The sequence below is a fragment of the Panthera onca genome, chromosome C1 (genome assembly GCF_046562875.1).
Source record: "Panthera onca isolate mPanOnc1 chromosome C1, mPanOnc1 haplotype 2, whole genome shotgun sequence".
Lineage (NCBI taxonomy): Eukaryota > Metazoa > Chordata > Mammalia > Carnivora > Felidae > Panthera > Panthera onca.
In genome coordinates, this window is record NC_138346.1 from 213,090,051 (window position 1) to 213,108,580 (window position 18,530).

Genomic DNA, 18,530 nt, shown 5'->3' on the forward strand with positions numbered 1-18,530 from the left:
CCCTGGGCCCTGCCCCGGGACCAGAACCTCTGAAGCTCCCACCACCATCACAGACACTGTGCTGGAGCCCCGGGCACAGTCGCCTGAGGTCCCTGCCCGAGTCCACTCTGTAGGGCTCCCACCACTGCCCACCCTGCACGGTGAGCCCCCCGGGCTCACCCCTGCTTTTACCCATAGGCTCTCACGGGGGCTTCCTGCTCCCTCCCCTCCCTCTGCACATCCAAATCCCTCACCCACTTTCCCAGTGAGCTTTGTCCCCTCCTCACCTCCCCACCCTCCTCTAAACACCTCGGGATCCTCGGTCTAGACTGATCACACAGATCTCAGACTGTTCTGGCTCCCGAATTACTTCGGGAAAGATTCCTGTATACTCAGCTGGACTGGCTTCTCAAGGCAGGAGCTATGACGGTACCACATCCACAGCCCTGCCTACCACGTGCTCAGCCCCCACTCTGTGCCAGGCGTACCCAGCCACGGCTCCGTCCGTGTCTCTCCCTTGCAGACACCTGAGAGCCCAGCACAGGGCACAAGCGTGTACAAGGGAGGAGACAGAACGGAGGGCCCCTCGGTCAGGCACGCAGCAAGGGCTGTGGGTGTAGGGAGGGCCTCCTGCAGAAGGCGGGGATTTACACACTTGCATTCTCCCTCAGCTCTGTTCCAGCCCCTCATGCTGAGGGGGCAACCAGCTCAGGCCCAAAATGTACCCAGATTCCTGGGTGATTCTAAGAGCTCAACCCTGATCACTCCTCAAGAGAAACAGTGCCCTCAAGAGCCCATGGTGGTCCCGTCTGAGCTCGGTGAGCAAAGGAGCCAGGAGGGGGTGTGGGGAGCAGGGCTAGTGGCCGCCCGAGCCTGGTTTGTGAACCTGGTGCAGTCGGGTCCTCCGGCATCTGCTCAAAGTGGGCCCACGTACCGGGTCTCCGATGACATGGTTGTCCACCTGCCGCGTGCGGTTGATGCCAATAATGCCAAAGACCACGAAGACCATGGCCCCGGTGTCCACCAGCGGCCGCACGGCTGGCTTCCCGCAGCCGGTGTTCACGCAGGGGTTGAAGCCGAAGGTGGCCGAGAGGCGGGCCTTGGGCACTGTAGAGGGAGTCACGTCTGTACAAGAGGGTGGGGCCCGGCCTCCCCAGGCCCCAAGGCAGCCTCCCCGTGCACGTACCTTTCTCACTGGGCACATAGAAGAAGCCTTTGGTCGGGCCGTCGGGGCTGGAGCTGAGCAAGCAGCCCGGAGGCGCGGCGCACACACGCCCGTGGAAAGGGGGCTTGTGGGACTGAGCAAAGTACACTTTCCTGTGGAGGCAAAGGAGCCGGGCTGAGGCTGGGAAGGCCGGGACGAGCCTGGGAGGTGAGGCAAGCACAGCCATGTGTGGCTGCGAGCAGGGGCTAGAAGAGTGCAGGGGACAGACTCGGGTCCCCCAGCACAAGGATGTGGTCTCAGGTTGGGCTGGGCTCTGGAGGCCACTTCTAGTCTGGCCACTGCCAAGGCGCTCCCCAGGGCTGCCTCGCAGCCTTCCCCTCTGCGTGTCTCCCCACCTGCTGCATGAGGGGTGAAGACCAGGTTTCCAAACCACCCTGCAGGGGGTGCGAGAGTTCACAGAGGGGCCCCCCGGGCCAGCCTCAGGGTTCCTGCTCAGAGGCACCCTCACCTTAACCTGAACAGTCACTGAGCCTCAAGATTCTGTCTGAAGCAAGGGTTCCGCGGTTAGCTTGTTCACCACTGGACCTGATGGAGCTCAAGGTTCTTTCTAGAATGTTCTAAGCTCGTCCAGGCAGCCTGATCCCAGTTGCCGTTGTGTCCTTGCAGAGCAAGCCCAGCCCTGGCCTCAGGGGAGAGCGGGCAGAGGGACCCCCACTGCCCGAGCCAGGGTACCCGAGGCTGGAAGGACCCAGGGAACCCGTCTCAGTCACCTCCCCACTCCCCTCCACCTCTGCACCACTACCCTCTGCCTCAAGTGGAGTCCAGCCTTTGTGGGTGCCTGGTGCCCTGAGGCCAGGCTGTCAGAGACCTTAGTCCCGTGTGTCACCAGCACAGGGACCGCACTGCTGCTCTCTGGGCACGTATCATCATTTGTAACGACATCGCGGCTGACTCGTTAGCTGCTGTCTCCCGCTAGCCGGCCTAAGGGCAGGACCCACATCTGTCCTGTTTACCACCGTATCCCCAGGACTAGCACGGTGCCGGCACACAGTCGGTGCCCCATGTTTGTTACATGAATGAACGAGAAATACAGCTTCAATGGGGAAATGAATGTGGGGTCAGAACACAGGGATAAAACCTGGGAAAGAGGTGCCCCCAGCTGCTCAGAGACCCGCCCCCCACCTCTCCAGTGCACAGGCACAGAATCCCAACACTCATTAAGTATTTTGGGGCACTTATGTCATACCAGGCACTAGGCAGGGCCTGGGGATACGACAGGCAAGTATAATAGACACAGTCCCTCTCCTGTCTCCTTATGGTCGGGGAGGGGGATGGCGGTGTTTTCTGAATTGATTATATTGGGAGAGAATGTGAAGAGTGCCTTCGAGAGGACGTACGGAGCGCACACGTCCATTCATTCGGCAAGCGTTAGCCGAGTGCCCCCTGTGTGCAAGACATCATGCCAGGTGCGAGGGACGGAGCAGGGGAAGCAGTCAGGGCGCCCGTGGAAGGATGCCTGTGTGCTCCTGACACAACACAGCTTATAAACCAGCCAGTCAGTGGTTTCCAGGTGGTGATGGGGCCAGACTGGGAGCAGGGGGTCCCTCGCAGGGAGAGAGAGCGGGTGTGGCTCTTCTGGATGGAGGCGGGGTGGGGGGACAGCCTCTCCCCAGGGGGGGCATCTGAGTAGACCCCTGAACCCTGGAAAGAGGCCAGCACATGAGGCTCGCGAAGGAGCTGCGGAGCCAGCACGAGGCAGAGCGGCAGAGCAGGTCACGGGCCGTCCTCTGCGCCCACGTTCCCCGCGCCCCGGTCCCGGGCACAGAACCACCTGAACGCGTGTGTGCACGCGGACAGGGGCTTCCTAAAGGCGTCTGCTGACATCCCTGGCGAGAAGGGGGCCGGGCTGGCGGACACCGGCTTATCCGCGATGCTCTGTTACCGGGTGTGCTGCTGCTCCTTGGCGGCCGCGTAGAAGCTGAAGTCAAACTTCCAGCCCCGCTTGGCGTCACAGGCCAAGGTTGTCACCATCCACTTGCGGGAGGGGCTCGCCGCCTGGAGCAGCCCTACTGTAGACATACAAGCGGTCAGCTTCTTGGTGAAGTTACCCAAAGGCGCTCTATACACCTAGGCAGTGGAGCGACAGAGACAAGACACGTGACTCCGGGGGGCTGCCTCGGCCTAGGCCCGGCCTCAGGCTCCGCGCCCTCCCCCTGAGGCTGGTTCCACCCCGTCCCCGCCCCCACAGCTGGGGACAGAGGCTCAGGAGGCCTGGGTTCGAGTCTGCACATTGGGCAAATCCTTCCCTCCCTGTCTGAGCCTCAGCCCTTTTCTGCAGCTGAGCACCTACTGTGTGCCAGGCCCTGAGCACACAGTAGTCAGCAACATGGGCTTGGTCCCTGCCCCCCGGGGGGCTGACGATCACCATGGCTTTGGGTTCTTGCAGGGGCCGTGAATTAAAGAGTCAGGATGATAAGACACGGGATAAACAGGCAGGGGAGGAGGAGGGCGAACCGAGAAGTGCCCCGGCACAGGGCCCTATGAGGAGGTGACAGTTACGCTGAGGCGTCAGTGAGGGGCCTGCCATGCATTAAGCTGGAAGGAAAGCTTTCTGGGCAGTGGGAACAGGAGTGCAAAGGCTCAGGGTCAGGAAACGCCACAGGCATCTTTCAAATGGAAATATAAAGCCTGAACACAGGAACTGACGTAGGTAACTACGTCCCCCAGGGGGTGTAACATGTCAGAGAAACACAGAGGACTCCTGACAGGGCCTGGGTTGGCCCTCAGAGGCTCTTTGCTGGGGTGCGGGAGCGGCTGCCAAGAACCACATGTAACTTGCCGAGCAGCACTTGCTGCGTCTTACGTGCTACATGCCATGCAGGCCTCACGTCGTGGACCTCCGACCCTGGCTGTGCTTTACACACCCTGTTTCACAGATGAAGAAACTGAGGCTCAGAGAGACTAAGTAAGCTGCCCGAAGACACCCAGATTACAGACGGCAGAGCCTGGACTCGAACCCAGGTCTGGCTGACTTGGGAGCCCATGCTGTCCCCGCTCTGTAGGTGCCACAGACCTGGCTGGGAGAGGGTCCTCATCTGCCTCTAGCAGCAACGTCCTCGCAGACCCCGCCTCCCCCTCCCTACATGGCCAGTGCCACCTTCCTCGGCAGCCGCGGTTCAAGTCCCGGCAGCCCGGACTCACCTGAAAGGAGGGCACCTCCCCGTCCCCGGGGGACACGATCTGCCAAGGGGCAGGCAGGCTGGCGTTGAGGGAGAACCTGTACACGGCCGGGTGACCCTTGCTCTTCACCTTGGAGACATACACGGTGCCTGGGGAGTCTGGGAGGCAAACGAAGGATGGAGGAGGGGTGGACAGTCACCCTGACCGGCTTCCCTGACCCCGGAGCAGCCCGCTCTCTGTTCCGCATCAGGGCTCAGCTCTGAATGCTGGCTCTGCGCCTCTCTATTGGACCGAGCCCACGGCAAGCTGGGGATGCTGGTGGTGGACGCGGGGATGGGTTGGTGGCACAGATGAAAGGGAGGTGGCAGTGGTCACCAGGATGGGGTGGCGGCATAGGTGGAGGGAGTGACGGCGATGGTACGGATCGTGGTGACGAGGTGCAAGCAATGTGGGCAGTGCCACCCAGGGCGGGGCGCGGGCTGAGCGGCGGGGCCGGAGCTGGGAGTGACAGTGGTAGGCACAGAGGGGTGACGACAGCCAGGGGATGACGAGGACACACAGAACTGCCCCAGGGTGGGGGCTGATTCCTACACGTGTCCCAGCACCCCATCTGTGACAGAGACCCGGGCAGGGATGAGCCACCCTCCAGGGCTCAGGACACCCCTGCCTTCCCCCAGACACTCAGGGTGGATCTGGTGCACAGCGGGTTCCTAGGGCACCAGAGCCTGGCTGTGGTGCTGGCAGGAGGGGCCCTGAGGTCACCCCCCCCCCACAACCCAACCCCTCCTCAGTGACCCCAAGAACACAGACTGTTGTTCTCCCAGGAGACCCAGGGAATGAATGTCATCTATCTCCACAGGACCTCCACACCCCAGTACCAGGCAGGATCCCCCAGAGCCCCCACCCCAGCCAGAACACATGCCCCACTTACCCTGTGGGGTGGCCTCAGGCCGGCTGGCCCAGGAGACCCCTGAGCCCCGCTTCTTCTTCTCCAGGGACGTCCGGATGTTGTTCTGCAGGCTGTGGGGCTTCTCCTGGAACAGACCTGGCCCCCCCCCACCCCCACATGTCATTAGGGACACAGGGCCTCCCTGGCTGAGCCTGGCAGGGGAGGGCAGAGACTGGGACGGATAACAGCCCCAGGGACGTGGGCCTCAGGGCTCTCAGCTTAGGGGGAGGGGTGTCAGGGGTCTGAAAGAAACAGGATGGAACTGAAAAAGTGCCAAATATCGAATTTGCAGGAATCTTTATTTAAATTTTTTTTTTTGTTTATTTTTTTTGAGAGAGAAAGACAGAGACACAGAGTTCTAGCAGGGGAGGGGCAGAGAGAGAAAGAGAGACACAGAATGTGAAGCAGGCTCCAGGCTCCGAGCTGTCAGCGCAGAGCCCGACGTGGGGGCTCGGGCTCCTGAACTGCGAGATCGTGACCTGAGCCAAAGTCGGATGCTTAACCGACTCAGCCACTCAGACGCCCCTGATTTCGCAGGAATCTTAAGGCGAAAGAAAGGCACCTGTCAGCTCCACCCAGAGAAAGACATGCGGACGCATTCCCTCGTCCTCCTCGCCACGCCTCACGTCCCTGCTCTGGCAAACGGGGTGACCCTGAATCTCCAGAGGGTGGTGGAAGGACCAGACGGGGTGCTGCATCTCGTGCACTTGGCTACATGTCTGGTTCGTGATAAATGCTCAATTAGTGGGAACAATTAGAAAAGGAACGTCATCAACTAGCACAGATGACAGGGGACTGTCTTGTTTTGCCTCAACCACTGCGGATGAATTTTCTGTTTTCTTCGTTGTTTTCTAATGAGAGAAATTTGACACCTTCAAAGATGCAATCTTCACAATAATTCTAGAAGGTCGCTATCATTAACCCCGCTTGACAAAGGAGAAAGCAGAGGTTCAGGGAGGTGCCGTGACCCGCAAAGGAAGTGAGAGGCAGAGCCTCATTCAGATCCAGTCTTGTTGGCCCTGCAAGCCCTTTTTGGGACAACATGAACAGGTCCCTCTGAGAGGCAGTTCAGAATGCTGAGAGCTACAAGGGGCTGGGGGCTGGACTTGGGCCGGCATCCTGGCCGTTCTCCAGATGATTCCAGGAGTTTTGGCACTATCCTGGGTTTTGTCCATCTGTGAAATGGTAGTGGATGTGGCTTTTTGACTCCGGGCCCTGAGGGACGGCAGGTGGCCTCATAGCGGCAGTAGTAATGGAGTTTGATGCATGTGCCCGGGCGGGCAGGAGAGGAGCCGGGGATGTGGCGGGAGTGGGGGGGAGGGGGTTGGCTCCAATTTAGGAGGGGCTCTTCAGGCACCTCCCTGAGCCACACTCGATTATCATGCATTTGGCTAATGCCAATACCAAGGGGAAGGCCAGGTTAATACGGACACCGCCCTAACTAAACGAAGGCAATTAGAGCAGTCAGCAGATCCTCTCCTAGGAACAGGAAGCACTTGCCCAAGCATCTTCTCCTTTGGTTCTAACCGACTGGCCAACTTCCCCTGCCCCCAACCCTGACCTCAGGCTCTCCTCTGGACCAGACTACCTCTAAGGCGAGGAGACATCTTTAACTCACCTCTTTGCTCATCCCTGACACCAACTCCATCCCCAAATCCTATGGCTTTCACCTCCTAAAAACCTCGTGGCTCTGCTGCCCCCATAAGCACGCTGGCCTCAGGCCCACCATCTCAAGTTCAGATGAGGGCACCGGCCTCCTACCTGGTCTCCCAGCCAGCTTGCACCCTGGCCCTACCGTTCACCTCCACACAGCGCCCTCCATCACAGCCCTACTCTGCTCAAAACCCTCCACTAGCTCCCCCTGCCAATTAGAATAAAATGCAGACTCCTCGCTCTAGCCCTCCAGACCGTGGCCCCACCTACCTGGCTGGCCTTAGCTCCCGCGGCTGCCTCTCTCAGACTTGGCCCTGGTCTTGCCCACCTCTCTTCTCTTCTCTCTCGAGCTCCCCAGGTGCCCTGTTCTTCCTCCATCACAGCTCAGATCCACTATTACAACGCTAGCCCCTGGCAGGCGAATGAACTCCCTGAGTTCAGGAAGCCTGTCCTGCCCACTGAGGTCTCCCCAGCACCCAGTAAATACCTGTTTCAGGAAACGCGGAAACACTCAGGCTCAGCGGTTTGCTGAGGTTGCACGGTGACGGACAGCCTGGACACGTCACATCTCTCAGGCTGACAGTCTTGGAGACCCGAAACTCCAAAGAGAGCAGGGAGCCACAGGGGACACCCCGACGGAACTCTCACCTGAACAGGTGATGCACGATATGCCCTCAGCGCTCAGGTTGTACTTGAGATCCAGCAGCACCTGGATGTTGGTATCGGGCCGGAAGAGCAGGGGGGCCCGGCTGGCGGGGCGGAGCCGGCTGGCAAACACCAGGGACAGGATGAGGACTGAGACAAAGAGCCCTGCCAGGAGAGGACGCCGCGCTAGGTGGGGCCAGGGCGCAGGAGGCACCCACAGCCCCAGGTGAGAGCTGTTCCCTTTGTGGGGTGGCAGGGTGGGGCGGGGGCCCAAGGGAGCTGGCAGAGGTATGGTGAGCCGGCCTGGGGGTGAAGCCTTGTCAGGGACTGGTCCTTGGTGCGGGGTGGCGGGGGGTCGGGGGGGTGGATGTTATTTGTGTCATTTGGAGATCAGGCTATAAGCTGCAATCTCAGACTCCTGGATAAGAATTGGCCACTACCTTAGGGCACTTAACAGTTGGTAAAGAGCTGGCACATGCACTTGGTTATATACAACCTTAAATACTCTCAATCATTATCATAACGGCAGCACTGAATGTTTCTTGAGCACTTACTGCACCCCACACACCCGGCTGAGTTCTCTACTTGCCCCACGACTGCCTTATTAGATACATACTGTTCTTTTTTTTTTAAGTTTATTTATTTATTTTTGAGACAGAGAGAGAGAGAGACAGAGAGAGAGAGACAGAGAGAGAGAGAGACAGAGAGAGAAAGAGACAGAGAGAGAGAGAGAATCCCAAGCAGTCTCCACGCTGTGAGTGCAGAGCCGGACGTGCTGCTCCATCCAACCCAGGAACCGTGAGATCATGACCTGAGCTGAGATCAAGAGTCAGATGCTTAACCAATTGGGCCACCCAGGCGCCCCTAGATAGATGCTATTCTCCTCCTCAGAAACAGGATAGGAAAGTGAGGCTCAGACTGACTCACAGCTCAGCCTTACTGGCTGGTCACCCAGTTGGTGGCTGACTGGTCTGACTGGGTGGTCTGACTCTGGAGCCCAAGCATTGGGGGCTCTGCTCTCCCACCCAGCATGATGACTGGCGCATAGTAGATGCTTAATAAACAACAGCTGTTGTGGGACCGGCTCCATTCTACACAGGAAGTGGGGAGGCCCAGAGAGTGAGACACTAACCCAGGTTCGTTTGCAGGAGGGGGCTGGGATCCCACCGCAAGACACAGGGGAAGGAGGGTGGAGAGCCACTTACCCACGATCACCCAGCGGCTCTTGACGGCTGACCACAGAGCCCAGTGGTACAGCAACTCCTGCAGCTGGGCAATGAGCTGGCCCCGGCTGCCCCTGTCGGGTGCTGGCTGTAGGCTCTCCGAGGGCACAGACACCAGGGACACGTCTCCCAGCTCCAGCGACACTGCCAGGCAGAACAGCGGCCCATCAGAGGCCTGGCCCAAACACCCATCAAAGCCCACCCACGTCCCCGCCCTCCCTAGGGAAGCCCAAATGCTCGAGGGGGATCCCCAAGGGCCATCAGGATCCGCCTGTCCTCAAATCACTTCGTCGAAAGTGACCTTCCTGGCAGATACAGCCCCGGGTCCCGCCAGGGTCAGCAGGGCAGGCCTGTGCCGGAACTCACCTGGCTCCTCCTCCACATTCAGCAAGGGGATGTCATCATCGAGGTAGGGCATGGGGCCCTGGGTGGGGCTGCCCCCAGCCCGCTCGGGGGCGGCAAACACGTCCCCGGGGAGGTGCAGGGAGCTCTTGCGGCCACATTTCTGGTGGCAGCTACGGACAGAGTCGGGGAGAGGGGTGAGCCCCAAGGGCCCCGGGTGTGCCAGGAGGGTGGGGCAAGCCCCCCCTCACCTCCAGCCTCCGCCCACCACATGAGCCCGGGCCTCAGACTGCTGCGGACATCTCCCGAGGACACGCGTCACAGACTCCCAGGAGCCTGTTGCCTGGTTCCTTCCTGGTGCCATCTGCCCCCCAGACCCTCGGTGCCCCCCTTCCTCTGGACAAAGGGTGACAGCAGCCATGACCCAGGGAGAGGGACCCCCGCCCTGGTGTGCCCTGCCCCAAGCCCAGAGCCCCTGTCATTCCCAGCACCCAAGCCCAGCCAGCCACCCAGGCCAGACCCCATGTGGCCTCCCCCGCTCTCCCTCCTTGCCCCACCACTCGGGCCGTGAGACCCCAACCCCCCGACCTCTGGCAGCAACCGTGGCCCTGACCCGTTCACGTCTGCACACAGCTCACTGTGTCTAAATATGTTTCTCCACCGAGAGGAGAAGCCTGGGGACATTTAGTATGGCACCTGGGCATGGGGTCTGGTCAGATTACGAGGTTTTAATCTCAGCTCTGCTGCCTACTGAATGGGTGAGCTTGAGAATGCCACCCACCCTCTCTCAGCCCTTGTTTCCTTGTGGGTAAGACCAGCAAAACAAGGGAACCCAGCTCCGAGGGTCCCGGGGACGGGGAGGCGGTGGGAATAAGGTCTTGTGCAAAAGTGCTCTGCCCACTTCCTGGCACGGAGCAGGTAATCACAAATGGCGACTATCAGGGAGGGTTCTCTTCTCCTTCCTTGGTCCCCCAGTAGCACCCAGCATAGAACTGGGCATACAGAAGGTGCTCAATAAAGGATCACAGAGCTTGTAGAAGAGAAGGTGGTATGCTGAGTGGCCCCAGAGGACACGCCTCCTCCCCCTCGCCCCCCTCCCCACCGCGCCTCTGCCCACCTGCTCACCTGGTCTGGCAGGCACTCTCCAGCGGTGCCATGTAAAGGCTCCAGATGCCCAGGGCAGCAGGCATGGTGAACAGCACAGCCAGCCAGCAGCAGGACACGATGAGAGACATGAACAGGCCAAAGTCATGGACGGCCGGGATCTGGCAATGGAGAGGCAAGGGTGGGATGTGAGGCTGGTCAGGCCTGGAGCCCAGGGAGTCTGAGACCCTGCAGCCGGACCACCTCCAGAACGAGATGGGATGAGGAGGCTCAGGCTGCCAGGCTGCCAGCCACGGGAACTAGGAGGACGTCAAAAGGCAAGGGCTGGTGTCAGGGGACCCAGCAGGGGAGGGACACTCCTAGCTCTGGGTCGGAGGCTGGTGTCCATGCTGCAGCCCACTGGCCACAGCGGTGCCTGACTCGGAGCAGGTGCTCGATAGCAGTCATTCCAGGAGCGACTGACGATCAGAGGAAGACAGCACGTTAGACACCAGGCCGTGTGTTAATGAGGGTAAGGAAGAGAATGTTCACATATGCTCCTGGGGCCGAGGAACAACGGGTGTGCTCCAGGGTGTCCAGGGACCCTCACAGGGATGTGGCGCTCAGAAGGAAACTGTAACCAACAGCAGACAAGCCTTCACTGTTTGTGAAAAACTTGGGACAATCATCTCCTTTTAGTCTCTGAATAAGCTACACAGGGGGGAAGTGAGGCTCAGAGAGGTCTGGAGGTCACGTGGCCCATCACAAAGGTGGAACTAGAGCCCAGCTCTGCCTGTGTTCTGGATGCAGTTCTCTAGCACGGCCTGGATAATCCCAAAGCATCTAGTGGTTTCTCGATGGGACACGCGGCCCAGGTCATTAAATGTTTTTTTTTTTTTTTTTTTAATTTTTTTTTAATGTTTATTTTTGAGAGAGAGAGAGACACAGACAGAGCGCAAGTGGGAAGGGGCATAGAGAGAGGGAGACACAGAATCCAAAGCAGACTCCAGGCTCTGAGCTGTCAGCACAGAGCCTGATGTGGGGCTCGAACCCACAAACCGTGAGATCATGACCTGAGCTGAAGTCAGACGCTCAACCAACTGAGCCACTCAGGCGCCCCTCATTAAATGTTTTGAAGGCTCAGGTGGGCTCACTGCCTTTCAGGTTCTGTCAGCACCAAGGCCCTGGCCCCAACACAGACCCTTCTCCTGAGCCCAACTCAGAGGCCTGAAGGAGCATGGGGCCAGGGGAGAGGGACGTCAGCGAGAGGGGTGACAACACAGTGTGAAGCCGGTGGTTGGAAAAAGCTCTAGACGGAGGGTCAGGGGACTTGATAGGCCACCATTTACCAGTTGTGTGACCTTGGGGAAGTTGCTCTACCTCTCTGGGCCTCAGTTTCTGTATTTGGAAAATAAGGATGTAATTGTACCTTCGTCCTATGTCTTGAAAACTAAATGTGGAAGAGCTTTGGAAATTGCCACATACCCTTCAGGGCAGAAGTTGGATGACTACCATTTGTTAAGTTCTGGTAATGGTGACTAGTAGCCAGAATGGTGTCTAGGGACATGGCAAGTGCCTTGAGGCAAAAGCTATGTGGGGCATGTGGGAGGAGCAGAGTCCAGGGCTCGTGGTGGGGGGGAAGAAGGAGGCGGGGCTAGGGACAAAGGCAGTCTCGCACCTGGGAGAAGACATTAGCTGCATAGGCAGCGGCCGTGGTCAGGGAGGTGAAGAAGGTAGCCTTGCCTGCCGTCTGGATGGTGTGGATCATCCGCAGCTGTGGGTCTTCCAGGTGGGTGGCCTGGCGGTAGGTGTTGATGAATACAAAGACATCGTCCACACCTATGGGAGGGAGTCCCAGGCCAGCAGGGGCAGGCTCAGGATCATTTTGCTATATCCTGAATCAGGCCCAAGCTGGGCCTAGCCCAATCCTGAGTCTGCCCCAAGAGGTCAGGCTTCAGGGGAGTCCTCCTTCTCAGTCTGGAGTTTGGAAAGACCCATCCAACTTTGGCTCTACCCACTCGAAATCCAAGCCCTGCCCTTCATTCTCCCTGCCCTCCCCAGCCCCCGTCTCCAGAACGAGGCCCCTGTTTCCAGATCTTGGCCTCCTTTCCACCTTTCCCACCATGCCACAGAAACAACTCACCAATGCCCACTATCACAAAAGCAGCCACCCCGTTGAGGATGCCCAGGTACTGGATTCCAAAGACCACATGGTACAGGAAGAGAGCCACCAAGCAGCTGAGGCCGATGCTGGCAATCCCGAAAAAGGACAGGAACACTGGGCAGGGCAAGAGGGGATACAGTGGGAGGATCCAGCAGAACACACACCCTTCAGGGACACAGCTGGGTCCTGTGGCAGCCCTGCACTACCCTGGGTGTGCCCTGCACAGTTCTCACGCCCAGAAAGAAGGGGCCAGGCAGGAGCCCGAGTGGCAGAGGAAGCCACCTGAGTAGGTGGTTCATAGGCCCTCATCTTTGCAGAACCTACCTCAATCGCTAGTAGGGAATTATTATATGTTTAACATCTGTCACCCCAGTAGACTAGAGGTTCCGTGGGGGTAGGAAATGTGTTGGTGATATTCACCACTGTATCCCTGGCATCTCAGAGCATCTGACACATAGTTGGTGCCCAATTAATATTTGTTACATGGACGAATGAGTGTCTTTTCCATTTGTGAAGGTATTACTAATCTGTTGTTCACCTGGGCAATAGAGAGTACCCACTGTATATGCAGTGAGAAGCAGCCAGGGTACATGGAAAGATGATGCTGTTAAAGTGACCTTGGGGACAGAAGGGCAGCTGCACTGGGACTGTAAAACAGGCTACAGAATAATCCATAAAGAAGGGTCCAGTACTCCAGACTCCCCAAAACCAAATTTTTAGCAAGAAAACGATGGTCAAAGGGCAAAAGGTTAACCACGTGAGGTCCCAGGAGCAGGGGCCCTCAGGTATGGCCCAAACTGCCTCTGGACCTCAGTCCACCAGCCTGGGGTTGGAAGGTGATTTCTGAGCACCCTTCCCCAGAATCCTTTGACACAATGGATTTGAGATGATTTCTGGCATTCTGGAGAAGGCAGGCTTTGGCCGGACAGGAGCACACAGGAAGGAGAGAAAGGGGCTGGCTCCTGCTGGGCCTTCCAAGGAGGCCTACCTGAGCAGGAGGTGAGAATGTAGACGAGGGCAGCAATACAACTGCTGCTGATGAAGGCCAGGAGCATGTCATTGTTGAAGGTTCTGCGCACCTCGTAATCAAAGAGGTCTGTCCCCCCATACAGAACCTGGACTTTGCTGGAAGGGGAGAGGAAAGACAGAAGTGGGTTGTACTGGGGCGCCTGGGTGGCGCAGTCGGTTAAGCGTCCGACTTCAGCCAGGTCACGATCTCGCCGTCTGTGAGTTCGAGCCCCGCGTCAGGCTCTGGGCTGATGGCTCAGAGCCTGGAGCCTGTTTCCGATTCTGTGTCTCCCTCTCTCTCTGCCCCTCCCCCGTTCATGCTCTGTCTCTCTCTGTCCCAAAAATAAATAAAAAACGTTGAAAAAAAAATTAAAAAAAAAAAAAAAAAAAAAAAAAAAAAAAAAAGAAGTGGGTTGTACTGTTGATACTTGGAAGAGGAGCAGGAGCTACCCACCTCCACAGGGCTCTTTACCTTGGCTCCATGTTAAATCACCTGGGGGCTTCCAAAACTCCTGATGCCCAGGCCGTATTCTAGACAAATTAAACCAGAATTTCTGGGGTGGGGCTGAGTCATCAGTATTTAAAAATCTCCCAGGTGATTCAAACATACAGTCAAGGTTGAGACCCTGCTCAACACAGATAATAATCAATTATAATCAAATACTACATCATCTCCCAATACTCAATTATTCACTGCAAAATTCTAAATTCAAACCAGCTTCCACTTATGCAGTTTTACACTGCTATTCAGTGTGCACTTAACACAAGCTATTCTTCAAAATAACAAAAATGTTAACCGGGCTGGTCAAGTAGAGTTTTAGAGTGATATCTGCTTCTGGACACGATGCAGTGATAAGATGAAATCTAGATTTACCCTCTCCATAAAACTAACAAAAAAATAAGAGAAACTATATAAAACAAGAATCGGGACATGAGACAACACAGGATGATGATTCTTGAGAGATGAGAAGCAAAATGGGCCCTATGGTTATCCTGACTAACGGCCTTGAGAGTTGCTGGGTCTCAGTGTAACCTTATACATGGGTTATGGGGCTCCCCAAAGGAGGCTGAAATTTTTCCAAACTTGATGGAAAACTATAAACCCACTGATTTAAGAAGCTTGAGCAACAAACTCCAAGTACAAAAAAAAAAAAAATGAAATGAAATGACAACAATGCACATCATAACCAAATTTTTTCAAAACCAGTGACCAAAAGAAAGTCTTAAAAGCAGCCTGAGGAAAAAGGTGCATCACATACAGAAGGACAAAGATAAGAGAGACTTCTCATCAGAAACAAGTGCTAGTGAGACAATAATGGAGCAGCATCTTTTACCTATTGGGAAAAACATCGACCCAGAATTCTATACCCAGCAAAAATATACTTCAAAAGCAAAGGGAAAATAAAGACTTTTTCATTTTTTATTTTATTTTAATTTTAAAGTTTATTTATCTTGAGAGAGACAGAGACAGCATGAGCAGAAGAGGGGCAGAGAGAGAGAGAGAGAGAGAGAGGGAGAATCCCAAGCCTGATGTGGGGCTTGAACTCATGAAACCATGAGACCATGACCTAAGCTGAAACCAAGAGTTGGCCACTTAACCAACTGAGCCACCCAGGCGCCCCAGTAATACATGAAAGCAGAAGGAATTAATCTCCAGGATCCCTGCACTATAAGAGATGTTAAAGTAAATCCTTCAGGTACAAAGAGAATAACAGAAGGAAATATGGATCTATACAAAGGAATAAAATGGATTAAAAATGGTAATGACATGAACAAATATAAAATATTTTCTTATTGCTTATTTAAGTTTCTTTATAAGATAATTGACCACTTCAGCAAAAATAATAATGTAGTGTGGTGTTGATAACACACATGAAAATAAAATACATGAGAACAATACATAGAGGCTGGGAGGAAAGAAATGGTAGCATACTACTGGAAGTGTCTTACACTATACACAAAGTGGTAAAATGTCATCTGAAGGTAGCCTGTGATAATCTAAGATTATATACTATAAACCCTAAGCAACCATTAAAATAAAAAGTTATAGCTAAAAGACTAACAAATGAGGGGCACCTGGGTGGCTCAGTCAGTTAAGTGTCCTACTTCGACTCAGGTCATGATCTCGTGGTTCATGAGTTTGAGCTCTGCATTGGGCTCTGTGCTGACAGCTCAGAGCCTTGAGCCTGCTTCAGATTCTGTGTCTTCCTACCTCTTTGCCCTTCCTCTGCTTGCTCTCTGTCTCTCAAAAATAATTAAATGTTAAAAAAACTTAAAAAAAAGACTAACAAAGGAAATAAAACATAATAATAAAAAAACACGGAATCAGTCCAGAAGAAGGCAAAAGAAAAGAAAAGGGGAACAAAGAGAGACTTAAGTCTAGCCATATTAATAACTGCATTACCTATAAATGGTCTAAACACCCCAATTAAAAGGCAGAGACAGACTAGATTTTAAAAAAAGCAAGACCTAGAAGCTTACAAGAAACCCATTTTAAGTATAGAAACAAATAGGTTAAAATATTTAAAAAAGAAAAATATATGACATGCTAACTCAAATCAAAAGGAAGCTGGAATGGTTATATTAATAACAAATGAAATAAATTTCAGAACGAAGAATATTACTAGGGATAAAGAAGACAATTTCAAAATGATAAAGCGTTTGATTCATCAAGACAACACAATCAACCAACTTGACCTGACAGGTATTTATTAAACACCCCACTCATCAACAGCAGAATATGTATTCTTTTTAAGTGCACAAGGGAACATTTAGTAAGACAGACCACAATCTGGACCATAAAACAAGACTCACTAAATTTAAAAGGACTGAAGTCATACAAAGTATGTTCTCTGACCACAAATGAATTAAATTAAAAATCAGCCACAAAATGATATCTGGAAAATTCCCAAATATTTGGAAACTAAATAACATACTTTTAAATAACACACAGGTCAAAAAAGAGATCAAAGGGGAAATAGAAAGTATTTTGAATTGAATGAAAATGAAAACACAACATGTGAAAATCTGTGGGATATGCTAAAACAGTACCAAAAGGGAATTTATAGCAATAAATGTCTGTATTGGAGAAGAAGAAACATTTCAAGTTAATGGCCTCAGCTTCTACTTCAAAAAAGTAGAACAAGATAAAAATTACATGTAAAGTAGGCAGACAAAAGGAAATAACAAAGATCAGAGAAGCTAATGAAATACAAAACAAAACCAATAGAAAAAAAAATCAGAGAAATCTAAAGCTAGTTCTTTGAGAAGGTTAAAAAAAATTTGATAAACCTCTAGTCAGAATGATCATGAAAAAAGAGAAAATACACAAGAAAGATGTGACATCACTACAGTTTTACAGATATTTAAAAGATAGCAAAGGAATATTATGAACCACTTCCTACCAACAAATTTGACAATTTAAATGAAATGGACAGATTTAATGTTAGACTCAAAACTACCAAAGCTCATGCAGGAAGCAATAGCTAACTTTAATAGCCCTATCTATGTATATTAAAAAATTCTTCCCATAAAGAAAATTTCAGGCCCAGACAGTTTTATTGATGAATTCTATCACATATTTAAGGAAGAAAGAATACTAGTTCTATGCAAACTCTCCAGAACACTAAAGAGAAGAGAATACTTTCCAACTCATTCTATAATAGCAGAATTACCCTGATACCAAAATAGGACAAATACATTACAAGGAAACTACAGCCCAATATCTATGTTGAACATATTGTGCCCATGAACACAAAATACAAACAGAATACAAAATACAAAATAGAATCTAACACTATATAAAAAAGAAACTATATCATGACCAAGAGCTGGGGGGGCTTGGGTTGCCCCAGGAATGTAAGCTTGGCTTAACATTAAAAACTCAATCAATGTTATTCACTACATTAAACTAAAAAAGAAAAATTGTATGATCTCTCTTTAGACACAGAAAAAACATTTGAAAAAATTCAATATTCATTATTGATTAAAAAAAAAAAAGCTACCAGCAAATTAGGGATAGAGGGAGCCTTTTTAACCTGATTAAGGACATCTACAAAAACCCTATGTACTTTTGATTAGGAATAAGACAAGAATGTCCTCTCTCATTACTTTTATTCAACCTTATGCTGGAGGTTCTAGCTAGTGCAATCAGCCAAGAAAGAAAAATAAAAGGCATCTAACTTGGAAAGGAAGAAGTAAAACTGTTTTTATTAGCATAAGATATAATTAACTATGTAAAAAATCTAATGTAATTTACCAAAAAACTTCTAGAACTACTAAGGGAGATTAGCAAGGTTACAGGATACAAAATCAATTATATTACTATATACTAGTATGAACAATTGAAAATTAAAATTAAGAAAATAATACCATTTACAACAGCATAAAAACATGAAATAGGGATACATCTGACAAAAGATGTATATACTACATTCATGGGTAAGAAGACTCAATATTGTTACGATGTCAGTTCTCAAGTTGATTTATGGATTCAGCACAGCCATAATCAAGATCCCAGCAGACATTTTTTTTCCTGGAGAAACAGACAAGTGAATTCTAAAATTCAAATAGAAATTCAAAGGACCTAAAATAACTAAAATAATTGTAAAAAAGAATAAAGTTGGGAGGCTTAACAGATTTGGTATAAAGACAAGATATGGTATAAAGCTACCAAAATTAAGGCAGTGTGGTACTCATGTGCAAATAAAGAAACAGATTGATGGAACAGAACAGAGAGTCCAGAAATTAACTTATATATCTATGAACAATAGATTTTTGTCCTAGGTACAAAGGCAATCTTTGTTGAAGGAATAATCATGTTGACAGGTGATGTTTGAACAATTGGATATCTGTATAAAAATATGTGGCATCTTGGGGTGCCTGAGTGGCTCAGTTTGTTAAGCAACCGACTTCAGCTCAGGTCATGATTTCACGGTTTGTGAGTTCAAGCCCCGTGTTGGGCTCTGTGCTGACAGCTCAGAGCGTGGAGCTCACTTCAGATTCTGTGTCTCCCTCTGTCTTCCCCTCCTTTTCTTGTGCTCTGTCTCTCACTCTGTCTCAAAAATAAATAAATGTTTAAAAAAATTTAAAAAATGTAGCATCTCCATACACTGGGTTACTGCTCAGCATCTAAAAATA

The 18,530-nt window shown here is 52.2% G+C and overlaps 1 protein-coding gene across 1 annotated transcript in view; it reads right to left on the reverse strand.

The window, feature by feature from the left end:
- Positions 1 to 18,530, reverse strand: part of DISP3 (dispatched RND transporter family member 3) — a 57,982-nt gene that overhangs the window by 12,827 nt on the left and 26,625 nt on the right. The window contains exons 4-15 of the mRNA XM_060622655.3: positions 13,372 to 13,508; positions 12,363 to 12,497; positions 11,898 to 12,058; positions 10,262 to 10,401; positions 9,161 to 9,309; positions 8,777 to 8,938; positions 7,575 to 7,736; positions 5,256 to 5,369; positions 4,346 to 4,482; positions 3,087 to 3,271; positions 1,166 to 1,296; positions 914 to 1,086 (exon numbers count right to left, since the gene is read on the reverse strand). Of these exons, the coding sequence (XP_060478638.2) occupies positions 914 to 1,086; positions 1,166 to 1,296; positions 3,087 to 3,271; positions 4,346 to 4,482; positions 5,256 to 5,369; positions 7,575 to 7,736; positions 8,777 to 8,938; positions 9,161 to 9,309; positions 10,262 to 10,401; positions 11,898 to 12,058; positions 12,363 to 12,497; positions 13,372 to 13,508 (1,786 nt within the window). The remainder of the gene's footprint in view (positions 1 to 913; positions 1,087 to 1,165; positions 1,297 to 3,086; positions 3,272 to 4,345; positions 4,483 to 5,255; positions 5,370 to 7,574; positions 7,737 to 8,776; positions 8,939 to 9,160; positions 9,310 to 10,261; positions 10,402 to 11,897; positions 12,059 to 12,362; positions 12,498 to 13,371; positions 13,509 to 18,530) is intronic.